This window comes from Camelina sativa, chromosome 5 (assembly GCF_000633955.1).
Source record: "Camelina sativa cultivar DH55 chromosome 5, Cs, whole genome shotgun sequence".
NCBI classification, from domain to species: domain Eukaryota; kingdom Viridiplantae; phylum Streptophyta; class Magnoliopsida; order Brassicales; family Brassicaceae; genus Camelina; species Camelina sativa.
Window position 1 is genome coordinate 10,710,295 of NC_025689.1, and position 21,673 is coordinate 10,731,967.

At 33.7% G+C, this 21,673-nt stretch overlaps 8 protein-coding genes across 9 annotated transcripts in view; 4 read left to right on the forward strand and 4 right to left on the reverse strand.

Moving 5' to 3' along the window:
- Positions 1-366, reverse strand: part of LOC104789114 (F-box protein DOR-like) — a 2,049-nt gene extending 1,683 nt beyond the window's left edge. Inside the window, exon 1 of the mRNA XM_010514856.1 lies at positions 33-366. Within this exon, the coding sequence (XP_010513158.1) occupies positions 33-366 (334 nt within the window). The remainder of the gene's footprint in view (positions 1-32) is intronic.
- LOC104786472 (F-box protein DOR-like) lies at positions 1,381-3,481 on the forward strand. Its single transcript, XM_019245264.1, has 3 exons — positions 1,381-1,467; positions 1,715-1,784; positions 2,259-3,481. The coding sequence occupies exon 3, from the start codon at positions 2,261-2,263 to the stop codon at positions 3,479-3,481; it is 1,221 nt and encodes a 406-aa protein (XP_019100809.1). The 5' UTR covers positions 1,381-1,467; positions 1,715-1,784; positions 2,259-2,260.
- On the reverse strand, positions 4,841-5,623 carry LOC104789116 (putative B3 domain-containing protein At2g31460). Its single transcript, XM_010514859.1, has one exon. The coding sequence runs from the start codon at positions 5,621-5,623 to the stop codon at positions 4,841-4,843; it is 783 nt and encodes a 260-aa protein (XP_010513161.1).
- Positions 5,972-9,133, forward strand: LOC104786473 (endonuclease III homolog 1, chloroplastic-like). 2 transcript variants are annotated; one of them, XM_010511892.2, is made up of 11 exons: positions 5,972-6,183; positions 6,271-6,380; positions 6,778-6,844; positions 7,080-7,139; positions 7,232-7,350; positions 7,654-7,720; positions 7,834-7,925; positions 8,115-8,252; positions 8,348-8,452; positions 8,560-8,643; positions 8,776-9,133. In XM_010511892.2, exons 1-11 carry the CDS (start codon positions 6,015-6,017, stop codon positions 8,920-8,922), a joined length of 1,158 nt encoding a protein of 385 aa, XP_010510194.1. In that variant the 5' UTR covers positions 5,972-6,014; the 3' UTR covers positions 8,923-9,133. The 2 variants fall into 2 exon arrangements, with proteins under 2 accessions (XP_010510194.1, XP_010510195.1); XM_010511893.2 differs by having other exon boundaries at positions 7,089-7,139.
- On the forward strand, positions 9,257-11,243 carry LOC104786474 (gamma-secretase subunit APH1-like). Its single transcript, XM_010511894.2, has 6 exons — positions 9,257-9,476; positions 9,657-9,812; positions 9,912-9,997; positions 10,386-10,511; positions 10,665-10,792; positions 10,922-11,243. Exons 1-6 carry the CDS (start codon positions 9,364-9,366, stop codon positions 11,063-11,065), a joined length of 753 nt encoding a protein of 250 aa, XP_010510196.1. The 5' UTR covers positions 9,257-9,363; the 3' UTR covers positions 11,066-11,243.
- Positions 11,621-12,397, reverse strand: LOC104786475 (cell wall / vacuolar inhibitor of fructosidase 1-like). The gene is made up of 2 exons (XM_010511895.1): positions 12,194-12,397; positions 11,621-12,023 (listed from the first exon to the last, which is right to left on the reverse strand). The coding sequence occupies exons 1-2, from the start codon at positions 12,395-12,397 to the stop codon at positions 11,688-11,690; spliced, it is 540 nt and encodes a 179-aa protein (XP_010510197.1). The 3' UTR covers positions 11,621-11,687.
- LOC104786476 lies at positions 15,057-16,467 on the reverse strand. The gene is made up of 2 exons (XM_010511896.1): positions 16,232-16,467; positions 15,057-15,585 (listed from the first exon to the last, which is right to left on the reverse strand). The coding sequence occupies exons 1-2, from the start codon at positions 16,433-16,435 to the stop codon at positions 15,223-15,225; spliced, it is 567 nt and encodes a 188-aa protein (XP_010510198.1). The 5' UTR covers positions 16,436-16,467; the 3' UTR covers positions 15,057-15,222.
- LOC104789117 (B3 domain-containing protein At2g31420-like) lies at positions 20,922-21,584 on the forward strand. Its single transcript, XM_010514860.1, has one exon. It carries the CDS (start codon positions 20,922-20,924, stop codon positions 21,582-21,584), a length of 663 nt encoding a protein of 220 aa, XP_010513162.1.

The window sequence follows — 21,673 nt, forward strand, 5'->3', positions numbered from 1 at the left end:
GCTATACAAGGGAAACTTCATATGATGATAACTTGGGGCAACTGAAGAAGACGAGCTCTCACAAAGATTTTGAGTCTGAGGTGTCGAGAAGAAAACCAGCTCATTGTATATTTCGCAGGCGAACAAGAGCCTCGGGTGAGCAGAAGATCTTGTCAAGTACAACTCCGTGAAATAGGGAAGACGAAGTGATTTCTCCCAGAGCTTTGATACGCAACGACACCTAGCTATAGACTTCACCGGCAACCTCAAGAATATGTCGATAATGAGATCAATTGGGATTGATTCAGATTTTTCGTTAGCATTCGTTGCGTGGTATCCAAGGATGGTTTGACGAAACTCCGACACGTTCTGCCGCTTTGATTTCATGGCTGCGTTAAAACCCTAGCTAGTCTCCGCTAAGTTGGAATCGTTGGAATACCGTATAAAGTTTATCTCCAACCCTAAAAAAAGGACAACCAAAATTGCAAAAACAAGAAAGATAAATCTTGAAATGTAATTAGCAAATAACCCAATATTATATAACGTTAATTAATCTTCAAAAGTATAACTATAGCACTGTGTATTATAGACCAGTTCGAGAGAAATTGGTACCAGAATTACTGAAAAAGAAGATGTTATAAAATATTTGATCATCAAGCAAATTCTTAAGTGCATGTTACATAAAGAGGATCTCCAATGGTAAATATGTTAGCAAATTTCTAAGCAATATTTTAACTATAAAAAGTACAAATTCATCAGCTAAAACCTTTTGTAAGATTATAGGTTTTCTGTTTTATTTTTATTTAGCTGTTAGCATTATCTCGTTTTAGTTGATTTTCATTAATATTTTAAAATGTCTTTAAAATCAATGTGGGAGATATTTATTGGTTAGGTGACTTGTGAATTATAGAATAAAGTATATCTTCCCATGTTTATTTTGGAAAAAAATAATTTATTTACCGACTTTTTTTTTATTTTTGAACTCTTTGCTTCTTTCTCGGCTAAAATAATATATACTCTTAGTAAATTATACTTTATCGACGAAAAAAAAAAAAAAGTAAATTATACTTTATTTTATCATTTTCTTAAAATTATTAATTTGTTTTTAAAAAAAACTGTAATTGTTTATTTTTACTAATTAACCTTTACATTTACAGAGCCGCTTATTCAACCCTTCTCACGAGGCCGCCTGGTTTTATCGAATTTGAATCATGAATCGCCAAATTCAAGGAACTGTATCTTCCTCTAAACCCATCTCCTTGAATCCTCTCTCGGATTCCAACTCAGGTTCTTTTCTCTATCACTCTTCCTGTTCAAATTCCATGGGAATTTTTGTGTTGTTGTTGCTGTTATTATCTTGACTAGTATGTTGCACTAGAACCAGCCAATGGAGCTTCTGGGTCGGAGATTCGAGTGTATACCCGGAAGAGAAAGCTAAAGCAGGAACCTTTGGAGATAACTCCCGGCAAAGGAATCAATGCCCACAAAGTAAGTTTCCTCCTTTGAGGAGGTTTTGGAGATTAATATGACCCAACCCACCCTATGGGGTTGTTTTGTGATCCTAGTGTGTTTTTTATTTTGTTGCCCTGTGATTATGCTTTAGCAAATGAGAGAGAACCTTGTTTAATTAGTGTTTCCATTTGTATCCATGACCTTGTGTTAGTAATACTAGTTTTTACAGTGATGTTTGTTGATCAATGTAGCGTCTTTGGTCTTTTCGTATTTAATGATGCAGCAGCTATGCGGATTACCCTATGATATACAAGATTTTGCTTACAAAAAGAACAATGGATCTCCTTCATCCAGTAAGTCTCTGTCTTTTCACATTCCAAACCATTCATTAAACTTAATATCAATCACTAGGTAGTAAGATATAGCCATAGAACCTGACTACTTTCTAAACTGGTTGCATGGTTTGTACTTGTCATTGACTGTCTTTACAGTTATAATCTGATTATGTCTCAGTTTTCCAAATGTTCTGTGTTTGAAGTTAACCTGGACCAATCCTATGGGGTAATTAGTGATCAGAGTGTTTGTGATTACGTTGCCTTGGCTTCAGCAAATTAGAAAAACCTTTATTAGTGTTTCAGCTGTTCCATGAAAAGATGAAATGAAAATCAAAGAAAGCTGTTAGAATATTTTCGTGGATTGCAAGAAACACCTCAAACCTCTTTGTATGTTAAGTTTTATTCTAGTCATTATGAATCCTGCGACGTTTCTTATTGCAAACTATATCATGTGTGCCGTGTCTAAACCAAAAAGGAATTTGATTACTGCAGACATGAATTCACGGTGGCAGACTGTGTCGGAGGCTCGACAAGCCACTCTTCAACGCCACTCAACAAATGCTGACGAGAACTCTGAACCGATCCCAAATGATCTCTATATTGAGATATTCTTGAGGTTGCCGGTGAAGTCTATAGCGACATGTCGTTGTGTATCAAAGCTCTGGGCCTCCTTACTTGGCCTTCCCTACTTCACGGAGTTGTACTTTACCAGATCTTCAGCTCGCCCAAGGATCTTGTTCGCCTGCCGAAAAGACAGTGAGTTGTGCTTCTTCTCGACACCTCAGCTTCTAAATCCTGATCAGAGATCGTCTCTTATAGCTGCCTCTTATCATATGAAAATTCCCTTCGATTGTCGCTATAATATTGTCAGTCCTATCGGTGGCCTTGTCTTTATCAGATATGGACATATTTTTGAGGGAAGGAAAACTCCAGAATTGTTGTCGGTGATATGGAACCCTAGCACCAGACAATCCTTAACCTTACCGAGACCTAATACAAGAAAGAGGCTTTGTCTTCAAAGCTATTTTGGGTATGATCCCACTGAGAAGCAATACAAGGTATTGTCAATGAGTGTGGAAGGGGATATCTATAAGGAGCATCAGGTTCTGACATTAGGAACTGAGAAACTGTCTTGGAGAATGATCGAATGTTGCATACCCCATAGTCATGGTTCTAAGGGAATATGCATCAATGGTGTATTGTATTATCCAGCCAGGGCTGACATCTATTCAGGGATAGGTATGATAGTTTGCTTTCATGTTAGGTCTGAGAAGTTCAGCTTTATTAAAATCTTGAAACCTTTCATTAGGATATTGCGTCCTACAACTACTCTGATTAACTACAACGGTAAATTGGGCTCACTTGTGTGGGAAGGGTCTAATTATCATAAAAGAAAAGGTTTTGAGATATGGGTTCTAGGAGACCCCGGAAAAAATGAATGGTCGAAGCATTTTTACGGATTGCCACTTCTGTGGCAGAATATACTTGCTAAGGACATGTTAATGTTTGCTGGAGTGACTGGTACAAATGAAGTTGTGTTATCGTCACGCTATCCGTCAGACTCTCCATCTCAGCCTTTCTATGTTTTCTACTGCAATTTGAAGTGTAAAACTATCAGAAGAGTTGAAATCCAAGGAATGAAACCGATTATTGGTTATCACAATTACATATTTCTAGACTATGTAGAGGATGTGAAGCTTATACAAGCATTCTAAGACTTTATAAGTTGACATCTTGTAACATAGCTCGTTTGGCTCGTACGATGTTGGGATTCTTATGAGTTGCTATTAGTTTTGTGATCTTTATAAGTTGATGATGGTTTAATCTATTTAAATTAATTCTCTCTGGTCCTTTTGTCTTATTTCACTTCCGACTACAGTCACTTCTTGTTTATACAAAACTACAAGTACTGAAAAAGCCAGGTACATGGTTTATATAGAAATTGGCAGGAGGCCTATATATATCAAATGTTGGTAAGACAACAAAATTCATAATATCAAAAGGAAATGAACTAAATATGACAATATCTCCAAACACTTCCTTCGGTAAACATATACTTCCTCATCAGTCATCGCACCTTCTCCCAACTAGTTCATGAGCCCTTGAGATACATATTCATGATATATTAGGGTGCACCAAAATCCAATGCCATTCCCCATCTATATCGAATTAAAAATAGGTTTTGGAAGACCATTAATTAAAAAAAATTTAAAATTTGTGTACTGACTGGCCGTTGCTAATGCTTCAACATTAGGGCACAACTCCAAACAAGAAAGCTAGATCTCAAAGAAGGGTGTAAGAGGAAGCTCATGTTCAACGGTCCAGGATCAAATTCAAAACCAACAAGGATTCCAGAACTGAAACGAACAATCAGCAACAACAGTAGCACCAACAAAACCGAGATGATCAGCAAGAACCAACCACCTATAATAAGGAACAGTGTGAAGAAGAACAAAAATTTTGCCGTCGAGGTTGAGGAAATCGAGTAAAATATCTTCAAAGGTGGTACCTATTGAAGCTACAGAAGAGACTGGAGAGATACTTAAAGAGCAAAAAACACCTAAGAAGCTCATCATGACACGCAAGTCCAGGACATTCTTGGAAGATGACTTTGCTTTAATGAATGATTTCTCTATAGAAAAGGCGGTGGGGCTTTGCGAGTTCAAGGGAAGAGAAGGGATAGATTCAGACTTCAACACTGATGGTTTCTTGTTCGACGATTCTCTATGAAAAAGAAAAGTTTGATAACCTGAGGATCATATAGCATCATACGGCTTAAATAGTGTATACTTGCCAAACTAACATATGTATTGGCCACAATTTTGTTTCTGGATTTGTATATCTGTTTGGATAGTATAAGGAAGCATTTATATGCATATACATGTACATGTGTTGGATCAATCAAAGAGCTGAAATATATGGTCTCATTGAGTTCAAATAAGATTCAAAGATCCTAATATATGACACTAGCAAATGTTACAAAATCTCAACTTATGAAGTATCAGAACGTTTCATAAGGTTCACGTCCTCTACATGGTCTAGAAAGATGCGAACGTGACAAAAACGGTCGGATGTCAATCATCACGAATGGACCCGTCCTCATTGCAACCAAAATCCTCCGTTTCCCCCGGAAGATATCCTTGAGTGTCGTTTGGATCAAAGGGAATGTGATTGAACTCTTGAGTCTCATTGAACCAGTCAGCAGACTTTGTTTCGCCAGGAAGAGCAGACTCTTTTTCCGCAGGAAGAGCAGACTCTTTTTCGCCAGGAAGAGCAGACTCTGTTTCGGCAGGAAGAGCAGACTCTTTTTCGCCAGGAAGAGCAGACTCTGTTTCGGCAGGAAGAGCAGACTCTTTTTCGCCAGGAAGATCGTCGTTACCAGAATCTTTGACAGGAACAATAGCAAAACAAAGACTAGTTTGCTCCAAATCACAAAGATCGTCTCTTTCACAATCACGAACAACTTGTACCACTCCTGTCGTTCGAAAACCCCATAACGAGAAAGAATCACCCACGTCGAGCGTCTTAACGTTGTCGTCAATCAGCTTTTTCCAGCCTTTAACAAAGGAGTAACTTTTCTCGCGCTTGTGTAACTCTATCACTCGAATTTTAGTTGGAGGATTTACAGCTACAAGAACAGCAACTCTCAAACCAACGGAACGCTTCGCGGACAACGTCTTTTGCTCTTCTTGACTCAAGAAACCATTCATTAGCTTCACATTGAAGTTTAGCCGTGACTGTTTAGTAGCAAAATCACTAGCAAACAACGTTTTCTTTGGAATGACAAGTTTTGCGTCATAACCATTCAACGTCTTCATTGCCTCCGAGACTAAATCCGGCACCGGCGTCGTGTCCATACTGTTTCTTGGACGAATTGCTGGGAAGCGTGATACAGAAGAAACTGAAAGAGAAGAGAGAGAGAAGAGAGAGCGAGCTAGAGAGAGAAGAGAGATAGAACCACTTTGTTGTGTTACTGTTATATATAGTCGTTGGGTGATACAAAAGAAATTGAAAGAGAGATACAACGAGTTCTTGATACTGATATACATAATTTGGTAAATAAGAGTTTTTCATTTTCTTGTTCTTGTGTGTGTCTCGTAAATTTTGGTCAGTCTAACTGAAAAAACGATTTTATATATTTGCGCTTCTTATCCTTAAATTAATAATTCTTCTAAGTAATAATAAATAAAAGAGTAACAAGAATATAACAAAGTTGCAATTTTTTACTTTAGGATTCTTCCAAGTTCTATGAGTCTCGTTGTTAACGGAGGAGCCGTTTCTTCAACCCTTGTTCACAACGCCGCTTGGTTTTATCGATTTCGAACCATGAATCGCCAAATTCACGGAGCTGTATCTTCTTCTAAGTCCTTATCCTTGAAAACCCAACAACATCATCCTCTCTCTGATTCCAAATCAGGTTCATTTTCTCTATCGCTCTATCTCTTCAAATTCCATGGAAAATTTGTGGTGTTGTTGTTGTGCCTAAACTAGTATGTTGCAACAGAACCAGCCAATGTAGTTTCTGGGTCTGAGACTCGAGTGTATACCCGGAAGAAAAGGCTAAAGCAGGAACCTTTGGAGCCTCTGCCCAGAAAAGGAGTCAATACCCACAAAGTAAGTTTCCTCCTTTTTGCTCTATTTTGAAATTGGAATTGAGGGTTTACAATTTTGTAGGATTGGGCTCTGGAGATTACACCTCCTTGATCTCAAGTTTAGTTTGATACTTTCTTGGGAATGAGTTTTACTTGGTTCTGATTTTGTCCCTATCATCCAAATGTCTTTATTTTTAAGAGTTAATCTGACCCAACCCTATGAGGTTGGTAGTGATCGTAGTGTTTTAGAATTTTGTTGTCCTGGCTATGCTATGATCATGATTCAGCAAATGAGAGGAAACCTTGTTTATTGTTTCCATTTTGTTCCATGACCATATATGAGTAACCTGTGTTATTATTTACTATTTTAGAGTCTATATGCGTTGCTTAATGCAATGTCTTCGTATTTAATGATGCAGCAACTACGTGGTTTACCCGATATAGAAGATTTCGCTTACAAAAAGAATGTTGCATCTCCTTCATCTAGTAAGTCTCATGATTGTATACACTCGGAACTTCACATTCCCAATCATTCTTTAATCTTAATATCAATCACCAGGTAGAATGAAACAGCCAAAGAACCTGACTACTTTTTAAACTAGTTGCATGATATGTATTTGTCATTGAATGTCTTTACAGATTTAATCTGAATAGAACTTGGTAGGAGATATTCTATCATCAAGAAGATTCTTTAAACGGTTAAGAGGAATTCATTATCTAGTTTTTGCAGGGAGGTCACCAGAAACTAGCATCACTGCTGTGACTTCAGTCAAAACCGTAGGTATGTTATCATGCAGCGAGTGCCTTAATGATAGGGTTGGTGTGGTTTTTACTTTACAGATTTCTTAGTAACGGGTTAGTTATATAATACAGGAAATTCGCCTGATAACTGGGTAGAAGTGCTTGAGGGTATTCGTCAAATGAGATCTTATGAAGACGCACCAGTTGATTCTATGGGATGTGATAAGGCCGGAAGCTTTCTGCCTCCTACGGTATAACTATCTTCCTCAATTTAGTTTTTGTGCGGAAGTATGCTATAGACACTGAGTTTCTAGCTCTTTGGGCTTGAGGTTTTTTTGTTTTACCGTATAAAGCACATTTGTCCTCAAGTCTTTTATAAACGTTGATGCACTTGTCCGTATTGAGTAGCTTAGGAAAGGATTCTTATTGTTTGCTCAAGAAAGTATCTTTCATTCCCTTTGTTGTTTTCATATTTCACGAGATCAAGCTATGCTTGAAAGCAGTGGGATGGATTGTTCGTGTTTTAATATTGATCAGTCTTTTGCTGTACCTAGGAAAGAAGATTTGCTGTCTTGCTAGGAGCACTTCTTTCAAGTCAGACAAAAGATCAAGTTAATAATGGTGAGGTTTGTGCTGTTTAATAAACAGTTATTTCACTTTTCTAATCATCGACATTTACAAGTTTCATTGATTATACATGCATACTTACTATTCAGACACTTCCAAACATGCAGCGGCAATACATCGTCTTCATCAAAATGGCCTTCTTACTCCCGAAGCCGTTGATAAAGCTGATGAATCAACCATAAGAGAATTGATCTATCCGGTATGTTATCCAAGTCTCGTCTTACTTCTTCACATCCACTGCAACTGGCATGAGCCTCTTGGTGTGCTAATTTCTTTACCAATTTCTCAAAAAAAGTGGGAAATAAGGAAAGGAATGAGAGTCTATATAAAGGGCCTTATTCTTAGTAAAATCTTGGTTACGTAATTAACAGCTTGCCTTTACTATCAGGTTGGATTCTATACAAGGAAGGCTACATATATGAAGAAAATAGCTAGAATTTGTCTAGTGAAATATAACGGAGACATTCCAAACTCTTTGGACGACCTACTGTCTCTTCCAGGGATTGGTCCCAAGATGGCCCATCTGGTAAAAGTCGACCAAATTATTTACTTCTATCTTGTGAGTTAGATGAAATGGTATCAAAAAGCTTCTTAAAGTTTTCTTCTATTATCACATGTCAGATTCTGCATATAGCATGGAATGATGTACAAGGTATATGTGTGGATACACATGTGCATCGCATTTGCAATCGACTTGGTTGGGTGTCTCGACCAGGAACCAAACAGGTACTTCGCAATTGGCTTAAATCAGAACTTGAATTGTGAGAAAACAGAGCAGATCGTCTTCTGTTTGCCTGTTCTTTCTAACACATACGTAATCTGTGATTTGCTAGAAAACTACATCTCCGGAGGAAACAAGAGTAGCTTTGCAACAATGGCTTCCAAAAGAAGAATGGGTCGCCATTAACCCCCTCTTGGTACGTCATCCCTCACCATTTCTTCTAACCATAAATATACACTTGAGACTATACAAATCAAATGAAAACATTGAATCATAACTTAACCAGCCTCCTCATTTGGACTCTTGTCTTGTTTAAAATTTGTAATAGGTTGGTTTTGGACAAATGATTTGCACACCGCTAAGACCTCGTTGCGAAGCCTGCACTATCACTAAGCTTTGTCCTGCTGCATTCAAAGAGACATCAAGTCCTTCATCCAAGTTGAAGAAATCTAACGGAAGAAGCAAAGAGCTATGATCCAAACTCCAAGATTAGTATTTTGATAACCCCCATTTTTGTGATCTGTTCCTCAGATTGCATTCTAGAAAACTGTAAGAGCGGGGATTGCTACAAAACCCACACAAGCCTCTTTGTTTGTACTTGTAAGGATGTTGTGGATGACCTTTGTAACATGTAAATAGAGGATTATAACAAGTTGGTAAACTCAAATTAGTAAGATTGCAGAGTATGGATTTCTCATAAGCCCAAGTAATTAAGTAAATAATCTTCTGGTGTTAAAATTTTATTCTATAGTTGAATTTTTTGAATAGCCACATAAAGATCTGATTTTTTTTGTTTCTTCCACAACCACAAACTGACAAAAGAAAGCATTTTTTTTATCAATTGATTGAGTTCACGCGAGGTCTTCGTTTGGAGTAGAGTTGAGCGACTAGTAGCGACGAAATCGCCGGAGCGGGCATGACGGTCGCGGCGGGGATCGGATACGCGCTGGTGGCTCTGGGACCTTCTCTATCACTCTTCGTCTCCGTCATCTCCAGAAAGCCCTTTCTCATCCTCACTGTTCTCTCCAGGTTCTTTCTTTCTTTTGGGTCTCTCTGCTTTTTTTCTCTAATGATTCGATTCGAATTGTATGTTGGGTCTATCGTTTGAGCGTTTCGCGAAGACTTTCCTGGGAAAAAGTTAGGGTTTTGGAATCAAAAAACTTGAATATATGCTCTGATTTGATTTGATTTGGTAAATGATAAATGCAGTACGTTGCTGTGGCTTGTGAGTCTGATCATCTTGTCAGGATTATGGAGACCATTTCTTCCTCTCAAAGCCAATGTGTGGTGGCCTTATGCTTTACTTGTTGTCACCTCTGTTTGTTTCCAGGAAGGTCTTCGTTTTCTTTTCTGGAAGGTTTACAAGTAAGTTTCTTCTTCTTCTTCTTCTTCTTACTACTGTTGTTCATGCTACATCATAACTAGAATCCTATCTCAGCTTGTTATTGTGTTGTTGTACTGAAGGAGGCTTGAGGATGTTTTGGATTCCTTTGCGGATCGGATCTCAAGGCCCCGTCTGTTTCTCACTGATAAGCTGCAGATTGCTCTTGGTACGTACGCACTCCGGTTTAATTTCTGAATATCTTTAAGTTTATTTCATAGATTGTAGTCGGCTTTTGTGTTAGTCTATATTATCAGGTAGGCAAACTCTTGCTCTCTGATTAAGAAATATGAAGTAAAACAGGTTGCAAGTATCTTGATCTTGAATAGGATTTGGATATTTCTGTCTTGGTCTTAAAGCTTGTGAGAAGCTCGAGCGAACCTTATTTTGGCATTCGTTTCTGGTTGTGCATCCAGAAGGAGAATGCTGTAGAATAGGTTAGGTAACGATATAGCTGAAACTAACATGGAAGTATGGAACCCATCCAGCACCTGTTATGCATCCCATTTCTTACTCTTTTGACATGATCTAAGACTATTCCAGTCAATTGCATGCAGCTGGTGGCTTAGGTCATGGTGTGGCACATGCTGTCTTCTTTTGTTTGAGCCTCTTAACTCCAGCGTTTGGTCCAGCCACATTCTATGTCGAAAGATGTTCCAAGGTGCCATTTTTTCTCATCTCTGGTGAGTCAACTGAACCCCAAGTTTTGTTCTTACAACAGAGATATTATTAAGCTTTGCAACTTCTTCATTGAGTCGCTAGTGGTTTGATTTTTTTTTTTTTTGGTCTAGTGCACTAGTACTCATGTTGTAATATTTACAACCATGTCTTTACAGCAATCATTGCTCTTGCATTTGTTACGATCCACACATTCTCGATGGTCATTGCTTTCGAAGGGTATGCAAAAGGGAACAGAGTAGATCAAGTAATAGTTCCAGTCATACACCTTGCTGCTGGAATGTTGGTAATAAGATCTCAGATTTTCAAATCTCACCTGTATTCGCTATATATCCTTTGCTGATCACCATTTCATAATATTCTTTTAAACGTGATCTTTTGTTATTTTTTTGTTTTTCTTGGCTCCTCTTACCAGACATTGGTGAATTTTGCATCGGAAGGTTGTGTGATCGGTGTTCCTCTTCTTTACCTTGTGGCATCCTTGACTCTTGTGCATTGTGGAAAAATGGTTTGGCAAAGGTTGTTAGAAACCCGGAACCAAAGCAGCGCCTCACGGTAATCTGGCCTCAGTCTCATGTCTCATCTAAAAATAACAGTAGAACGTTCGTTAGCATCATTGTATCTCTTGCAAACCTCATTCGTCTTTATCCCCTAATTGCTTTGAAACTTGAACGTTATGTTTTTTCACGCACTTATGATCCTAAACTATATTTTAAGAAAGCCGAGAAAGTTTTATATCGATAAAATCGTAGTTCTGCGTGACAAACTCTGTTGATCATAAAGAGGTTCGTTGCGTTGGTCATTGTCATTTTTGGTAATTGGTATTAGGTCTCAGTCATATATAAACCACAATTTTTTCAGTAATCTTCTCTATCCTTTCCACTACTACATTAGATGTCCTTTTTAACTTTTTAAGTAAATGGTGATTGTACAAGAAAGAGTTTCCTTCCTTAGCCTTCCGAGTTTGTTGAGAGAGACGAAGAAGAAGAAGAAAAATTATGTTAACATTCACTTTTTTAAGTGTGAAGCTAACCCGGTTTAACTCCGGTTTACAATACCAAATCACAATTACAGACTCAATTAGGTGAGGAGGCTACGATTGTCCCACTAGTCTATTATTATTCCCCAAAATTTATTACACGGTGGTCATGCAATATCAAAATTACGGTACAAGTTTAAGGTTATTTAAGCTTTTGGAAAATAAGAAAAACGATTCCAGATAGCTTGGAAACATTTGTGTTATAGAAAGTGAGAGGAGACTTTTGTATCGGACCACCCCTTCTCCATCCGTTTTCGCAGTCGACCACAGCGTTGGTGCCAATTTTTGCCTGTTTCTCCATTTCCCAATACGATTTTTTAAGTGCAAGTTCCCAAGCAGTCTGAAACTTAGCCGAAGCGATTCCGTAATTCCTCCTGCAAACTCCGATCCGTCTCTTTCCATTCGGACCACTGTACTTTCCACTGACTGTGCCAATGTGGGTGGTTGCGTCGTCCACTTGAATTTTTGACAGCGTTATCTGATAAAATGTTTCCAGTCTCCCATTCGAATATGCGACTTTTTTTTTTTTAATGGATTTACTGCATATATGTGTTTTATTGATAGGTTTGGTATTCAATATATGTTTTGGTCCATATGTTTTATTTAGATTGAAATGTAAATCAAATATTCAACGTATAACAACATTACCGCAATTAAAAGCACGTCGTGGAGGTCACGTGCGGCTGCTATTCGCGGATCCGACTCGAGGGATGTGAGGCAGAAGGAGAAGTCAGTAGTCTCTCTGCATAGGTTCTCGACGTCTCTTTTTGGAATGGCGTTTGCTGTTGGAAAAGCAAACAATAACAACGACGTAATAAGAATGCAGATATGGTTTGTAAGCATTGTGGCCATTTCGAGAAACGAAAGTTGTTATTTATTCTCTGTGCGTTTCAATATCTTTTTGAACTTTTATCTTTTTTTTCTTTCTGAAAGCTAAAAACAGTAATGAGAGATTCCTTACTAAATTAGAAAACTCTGTATCTGCATCACCTGAAAGACAGGATTATTATATAGAGTATAGTTTTTGCTTTTCAGTTTCTGCTAATTTAGGAAAACCGATATTTCTTGAATGCGGTTTTATTAAAATTGTAACATGCATCTTTAAATGTTTGGTCAAATATTACAGGAAAAGAAAATTAAATATCTATACTAGTATTTTTGCAGTTTTTGCTCAAAAATACTTTGTGGAAAGTTTTTACATTTAATGCATTGACTGTAACTAATATTAAAGTTTGAAGAAATTACCTATAATATTAGGTAAGTCAAAAATACATTTACCTATAATTAATTTTAAATATTTACCTATAATATTAAAGTCAAAAATACATTTACCTATAACTAATATTAAAATCATATATTTATGTTTGAATGAGGTAGAAAGATTTCCTTAATTAATTCAAATCTTTCTACCTCATTCAAACATTTATATATGATTCCCTTTTTATTTGAATTTATATTTAAATTATCTTTTATTCTTCTATAATATATTTAGTTAACAAAAATTGTGATTTTTCTGCATTTGATGTTTACAAATTTTTAAAAACAGACATATATTACTCAATAGATGAATAAATAAATATGGGTACAATATCCCACATCGCTTAAAAAAATTAGGCAATGGTTCAGAGTCATACTATAAAAGATACCAAAATGATTCATAATACAAATGAGTAGAAAACTTGATCACGCAATCAAACTTAAAAAACTTATATTTGGTTTATTCCGGTTCTTTTTTTTAAAGATTTTTAAAAAGTTAAATATTATGAATATTTATATTTTTTTTAGAAAGTTAAACTTTATAAAATGTTAAAAATATTAATAATATTTAAACGTTTATGAAGTTTGAAATATTATAAATATATAAACTATATAAGAAGTTCAAATATTATAAATATTTAAACTTTTTAAAAAGTTAGAAGACCTTTAAAAGATTAATAATATATTTAAACTTTTACGAAACTTCAAATATGAGAAATACTCAACCGTTTTAAGAATTCTAAGTATTATAAATATTAAAACTTTATAAGAATCGCCAATCTTATAAAATGTAAATGGTTACAATCTTAATAAATAACATATCAACTCAATCTAATATTTATAATATAAAACAATAAATATTAAAAATTAAGATGATATAGTGCAAGTTAAAATATCTCGGGACGGGTTTTGTCGATATTTATATAAATTTAAAATATCATTAATTCGGTGTTACACGGATAAAACATCATTTCATTATTTTGTTAGCACTATCGGTATCAGAAAATAGACATATCTAAATCAATTGATTAAATAAATATTATGTAAAAAATAAATTATATTGCAGTATTATATTGTTTAAACCATAAAATTAACAATTATTATATAATTATAACATATTTAACCAACAAATACGATTTATAATTTAAATGTTTTAGTTATAAATAATTTGCTCTGCGGTGTACTGCGGGTCTTAATCTAGTTATAACTAGAAGCTGGGTGGATATCTCAAAATATTTTATTTTATTTTTTTTAATATAAAATTACTATTTATTTAAAGAATATATCAGCAAAATAAAATCTGACATTTTAAATATATCATGTGTCCATAACAGTTTTTCAAGGTTTCTCAACTGAGAAACGTTTCTTACTTTTTTGTTATTTTTTATTTTTTAAATTAGTGAGAAGTCAATTAAGAAACCTCCAATGCAAATGAATGCCAAATGGAATAAGCTAATATCTCAATTCTCAAGTAATTTTGTAAATTTGAAAAAAATACCCTATTTTTGTTTACACTTTTGAGAAAATACCCTCTTTGATTTTCCTTTTTTTTTTTTTTCAAATATGTATCATTACTAAAATAGGCTAACATAAACTTAATAATAATAAACCACAAACATTTTATACTTTAAATTTGAAATCACCTTTTTAGTACTAATTATATATTTAGTTTTGACAAAGTTTTAAAATAACTAACAATTCCAAAGATTTATTATCCTATTTTTTTTTAAAAAAAAAACTAATAATAATGAATAACAATGTTCTAACTATGTTAAGTCATGATTTTGTTAAATCATGTGTTATTGTCATAGTGCATATTTTGATGATTCATTATTATTTAACACATACAAAATAATGTACCATGCAAACCAAATCAAAGAGAATCGTTGAATTTAAACAAACTTAGATGGTATGTTGAGTTGAAAGATGGGTTTGGAACGTCGGAGATTTGTTCTTATATAACATAACAAATATTAAGCTGTAGACTTTGTAATATTTAGATATTATCTTGTTAATTTTTCAATAAAATCAATAAACACTTTCGGTTAGAAATATATATAACGATAATTGATATTATTTCGAATTTAGTTTAGTGTATCTCTAAATTTCGAATTTAGTTTGATATATTAAAAATATATCTTAAATTTAAATCAGGACAAAATTATCATTTTATATATTAAATATTTAGTTTTTTATTAAAAATAGAAATGGGGTATTTTTCAAAGTATAACTCAACAGCCAATTTTGTAAATCATATAATTATATTAACAATATCCCAAATTACATTTTAAATATTTGCTGCTAGAAAAACAAACCATATTAATTTGTACAAATCTGATATACGAATTTCATTATTGATGTTTCATACTAAATATACTTTCTGCTTGTATTGTCAGTTTTAGTACCTAATTCTCAGGTAATTAAACTCCGATATTGTAAGTCTTGCCGATAATAACATGAGTGATTTGGCACAATTTGATAACGTTAAGGTAATAGAAAAGAAGAGGAGACTCTTTCTTTGGACCATGCTTTGACCATTCGCCTTCGCACTCGCTCACGGCCTCATAACCAGCTTTCATGCGGTTAGACAATTCCACACGGTCCGCTAATGCCTTGGACTTTTTTTGTCCAACTTCCCAAGCCTTGTGAAAACTATCGGCTGCAATCTCATATTTTTTTTCGCATACTGCGATCCGCTCCTTTCCAAGAGGATCAACATAAGTTCGTCGGACATTGTTGATATGCGTGATCGCATTGTTCACTTGAATTTGGAGTTCAGTTGCCTGATAAGATCTCAAATCATATATATTATATATATTGTAGAATATTAATAAATCACATTTTTCCTATAATATTCTCTATTACTACTTTGAGTATTCTCCATTTATGAGTTAATAATACAAGAAATGTAGGTTACAAATTTCTACTACTCCATTATAACCCCTAAATTTTATTTACATTGAACAAACTTTTAAAGTCTATATATTTGACTACATGATCTGACTTACCAATATTCTTAAAGAAGGTGTTATAATGATTAAATTAAAATCAAACTAAACTTAGTGTCAAATTCTACTCAGTATATTTTTTTCTTGATTTATAATATTTTAATAGTCGTATAACTAATTAATAAAAAAAAATTTCTAAATATTTATATATATATATATAATTAATTGTATCAATTTTCTATATAATTTATATGTTAGATATGCTTGGATCGAAGCAGAGTAAATATTTACGTTTCAAATTTAATATGCTTTGTTCCGTTTTTAAAAATAATTAATTACTTTGGTTCGTCGTTACAATTATTCAGTTCTCTTATATTAAATCGAATTAGAACATCGATATTACGAAATCTTTTTTTTTTCTACCACGTGAATTTCTTCATAATTAACACAAAATAAGTAAAATTGTCAGATGAGTTATTACCGCAATCAAAAACACGTCACTGAAGTCGCGGGCGGCTACTATACGTTGTTGGTCCGACCCAATGTGTTTCAGGCAGAGATCTTCTTCGAATGTCTCCTTGCAAAAACTGTGTACGTCTTTGATTGGCATTGCATTTGATTTCGAGAATGCAAAGAGCACTAATACTAACAACAATGAACGAAAATTATTGAATTGTTTTAACATCGTGGCTACCTTATTGAGAAACAAAGGTGTATCTTTTTGTTTTGTTTTATATATTTTGTTTGTGTGTATGTGTTTTATTTATAGTTGGAATGAAAGCTAAAAAGGGCCGGTAATAATAATTTATGGATGAAGATTCCTCAAAATTTTGGGAAAATCTACGACTCTGAATGGTAGCACCTTAAAATAGTAACAAAAAAAAAAAATGGTAGTTTAATGTTTGGATTTACAATGTCATAACTCCTACCGAAATCAACCATCCTAATTAACGTCAAACTCACAATCTGATCAGGTTTTGAACAAGTGTTGGTTTATGGTTGGTTTGCGTTGCGCCATGATTTGACATATTTATATATGTACATATTTATATATGTACATATTTATAGTGGATCCTAATTAACGTCAAACACTCTTCAAGTAAACGCTGCAAACGTCTCATCCATGACTTGTGCAACAGTTTCCTTCCAAAATCTTCATGAAGGGCAAGTGTTCTCCAAGATGCCTCAAGCCGCTATTACGTACTAGTTATAGAAACTAAAGGTTTCTTGAACAGCTAGCTCGGCTTCGTCTTTGTCCATGACACAATCGTCGTGTTGTATATATCATATATATATCATATATATATAAATACTATCTTACCTTCCCTGTAACCATCCTCTCGATGTTATTGAACGTTAGATCGTACAAGAGAGACTCGAGCATTAACTCATTTATTGATGAAGGTACGTGAGATCTAGAGTCTCGTGAGCATACTGTCGATTTCTTCTTTGCCGATGTGTAAGGAAACGTGTCAGACGTTTTGAGGAGACGATTGAGAGAGAAAACACGTAAACATTACACCGGGAGTGGCAGTAACGTCTGGCTGTTATGGTCGAGTAGTTGCAAAACGATGTATTTGGAGGGCTAGGAAATAAGGGCGGTTTGTGGATGTCGTTTTGACCTGAGAATCATTCTATTGCCAGTGAGTAGTAATGTAATTTTCAAACGATATAAAGTGATGGAAACAAAAAAAAAACACTCATCTATATATACATTTTTAGAGACATTTATGAAATAAATCTTGGAGTTGACACTTATTTACAATCATGCCATTAACATTAATTTTACAATTATTTTTTATTTTAAATAATATCAAATTTAGAATCTAACTTAAGAAGATTTTCTCTAATTCAAATTTCTAAAAATATCATACCAACACCCATTAGCATTAAATATTTTATATTTAACTAATCCATTCTCTAAAAAACTTTTGATAATAACTTATTTTCATGTGTTTGAAAGTCAAGTGATTAAACTGTTGATAATAACTTTAATTTTTTTAAAAATTTGGGGCCCGAACTGACAAAAATTGTTAAAGAAAATTACTTCTTCACTGAAATGTTTTCCAGTAGCTAATATATTAATATATAGATTTTTTATCCATACTAATAAGAAACAATTGATATAAATCAATCTTTACAAAAAAAAACACTCCACCATTTTAATAGACTTGCACAATTATAAATACAAAAATGTTAAATGATATAGAGATGAAACAACCAAAATTACAAAGTCAAATTATAGTATACTCATATAATTATGAAAATAGAATATATTATGTAATACTATAATTTTTTAAAAAATTTGGGGCCCGAACTGACAAAAATTGTTAAAAAAAAAATTACTTCTTCACCGAAATGTTTTTTAGTAGCTAATATATTAATATATATATTTTTGATCCATACTAATAAGAAACAACTGATATAAATCAATCTTTACAAAAAAAAAAAAAAAACACTCCACCATTTTAATAGACTTGCACAACTATAAATACAAAAATGTTAAATGATATAGAGATAAAACAACCAAAATTACAAAGTCAAATTATAGTATACACATATAATTATGAAAATAGAATATATTATGTAATACTATTAGCTCTACATTGTAAATGAAAAAGAAAAATCACAAAAAATATATTTGTTGACTAAATTGAATTTAATGAACCACTACATGTAGACAATGGAAATTGTACACTACATAATGTATTGATGTAAAACTATAGTAGATTAAAAATACAAAATATATTATATACATCTATAGTTAATATAATAAAGAAATTTTATTTTGTATTTCTAAACAAAATATATAGTCCCGCGGTGTACCGCGGGTGAATATCTAGTCTTATTATATAAAATTGGGTTTTGAAAGTTAATCATTAACAAGATTTTGACATGTATCAAGTTATCAATCTTAGCTTTCGACATGTGTAAAAGTTAATGTTTAACGGGAGAAATTTGATTACAACAAATATAAATATTTTATTTTAAAAAATATTAATAATGTAAAAGGATAATTATCAAAAATTACAGAATTTATAAAAAAATAAAGTTTTTTAAATAATTATAATAATATTATATATATATATATATATATATTTTTCATAAAATTTGAAATTATAGTATTATTTACTTATTTTAAATTTAATTTATTAAATCTACCAAAAAAATAGAAAAAGAGATTAAGGAAAATATACAGTTAATTATTAATTCTAAATTTTTTTAAATACTCACTTCTATATATATTGTCTTATATTTAAATAATTTATTCAAAAACACTGTTTTCAACTTTGTTTAATTGGGAAATGTTTTTTAATGGGAAGGTAAATTTTTTTATTTTTTTTAAACCAAAATTTTCTCCTACTTTCAGTTGGGAATATGTAAGATTAATATTTTGACCCAAAAAAAGAATAATATATGTGTTTCTTTTCCTAATACTGAATTTTATAATTTATTGTAGTATTTTTTTTATTGTTTTGTTTTATTTATATCTTCATCTTTGAATTATTTGAGATTCATATAGTAACGTGCTTATAATTTTCAATTGTTTCTTTAATTGTGTCAAATTAATTTTCTTCTAATTTCTCAACCTTCATTGGTTTGTCATAACCCTTTTTTTTTTTTGCAAACATAATTGTTACCATTATTCATTCAATCGCAAAGGGAGATCCATAGGAGCTCAAAGACTGTGACACCCTGGTTTGCGGAAAGGTTTAAAAGAATTGATTTGGCCACATATGTCACCAAAATGCACTTATTTTTCCGGTCAAAGGTTCTGAGAGAACTTCATGATGGGTGACCTCCTAGAAGTGATTGTCGAAACTGTGTGAGTGAGGACAAGACACAGGAAAATATCTTGTTGATTTGTAGGATCTGTAAACAAGTTTTTAAAGCCTCCCAGACGTAGCAAACCGGCCATCGAATATGGGTGAGTCCACGGGTCGGGAATAGATGTAGGGCCCATTTAGAAAGGTGGGCCCATGGACTGAGAGTGGACATGGGCTCACTAAGCAAGGTGGCGGTTGAGGCGTTACAGAGACAGATGCTACATCATGGTGTGTCAAAGATACTTCTACGAATACATTGGGAAATTTAACATTAGTTACTATCAAAAGATTTTGTGACGTTAGAAAAAGTTTTTTACTTTAATTGGTTGTCGGAGAAAGCCATTTTGAGATAGCAAAAGACGTGAACATGTTCTCTCCACACAGGAAGAAGACAGAGCTGAGGTTCTCTCTATAGTGGAGAAGGTTGGACGCAAGGTTATTTTCCCAAGGGAGGAAGGTGGAGGAGGTTGGACGCAATGTTATCTCCCCAAGGGAGGAAGGCGGAGCCAAGGTTCTCTCCACGGTAGAGGAGGTTGGACGCAAGGTTCTCTCCATAAGATATGAGGGCGGAGCCGAAGTTTTCTCCATGGTGGTCATACATTATTGTGATGATACATCATCGATTAATATACTATGTAATATATTTTTTATTTAAAATATTTTTTGAGCTGGCAATTTTAGTAATTAAAAAACTATGCAGAAGTGAAAGTAAAATAGTTGGCTTAATGTTTTCATATAGACATTTTCTAGGTGGTGATAAAAATATATTTGTAACATAAAGTATATTTAGGCGTAAAAAATATAATTTTAATAGTAACACACATCAAAAATTTGTAAGTTGATATAAATCAGTGTATTATAACAAAAATACAATTTATAAATAATGTACAACAATTTTTAATATACTTTTATTAAATATAATTTAATTTATAAAACTTTAAACCCTCACCTAGTGTTAAATAAATGTTAAAAAATATATGACATTGTTAATTTCTACTTTGGCTGACCGTATTAATTTTAATATAATTTTTGTTCGTCATTAACCTCAAAGAAAAAGAACATTAACAAAAGAGAAAATAAAGTGAGTACTAAAATAAAAATTATCATTAGAAGATTTTATTTATAGTCTTCCTAGGGTTTAACTAGTTCAAGTTAGATTGGGAAAATAAAAAAAAAACAAAACCGAATCCTAATAAGAACCTGAGTAAGATTACGTTATTTAAGGTGATCATTACAATACTCTCTCTCCCTCTCTCTCTTTAGCTCGCTTCCTTGCTTGCAAAGAAACATCTTTCTCTTTTGTAGTTTGTTTTCGTTCTATATCTGGGAGAGAATCAAAACACAATGGTGGAATCTGATGAAGAAGATTGTAAGTTCTGGAAGCTGGATATGTTGGAAGAATCAGCTAAAACAGTTCTCGAAAAACAAAAGAGAACCATTGTTGATGATTTTCCAATACCCAAAAACATCAATGATTCTTCGACACCAGAGTGGCTTGTGAAAGTGATGGAAGAATGGGAAGGATACGATCCAAAGCTGATCATAAAGAGGAAGGTGCAAAAGACAGACCTCGACAAAAGCCAGTCGTGTCTCTCAATGCATGCTACCCAACTAGAGACTTTAGATTTTTTGACAGAGGAGGAGACCGACACCCTTGAAAAGCATTGGAATTTGACCCAAAAAAGGAAAGGAAAACATTGGAAGAAGTTGAAGACTGATGATGATCAAGAGGAAGGTTTGAAAGTGGATTTGGTGGATCATGAGTTGAATAACTATAAGGTTGATTTAAGGAAGTGGAGTGGTAACAATGGCAAGTGGAAATATGTATTAACCAATGGTTGGAACAATGTGATTGACTCCGAGATGTTTGAAGCCAATGACGACATTCAAGTCTGGTCCTTCCGTTATGAACAAGGAAAACTCTGTTTGGCTCTCTCTCCTCCGACCCGCTCCGCTCAGAACAGCTCCTCTAGTACTCCTTCCTCAAGTTGTCAAACTATTGCTTAAACCACAAGGAACAAGTGGTTTAGGTTTCACACAATTTTTTTTCCCCCTTTTTCTGGTGTTCAGTTAAAAATTGGATGTTTATCCAGGAA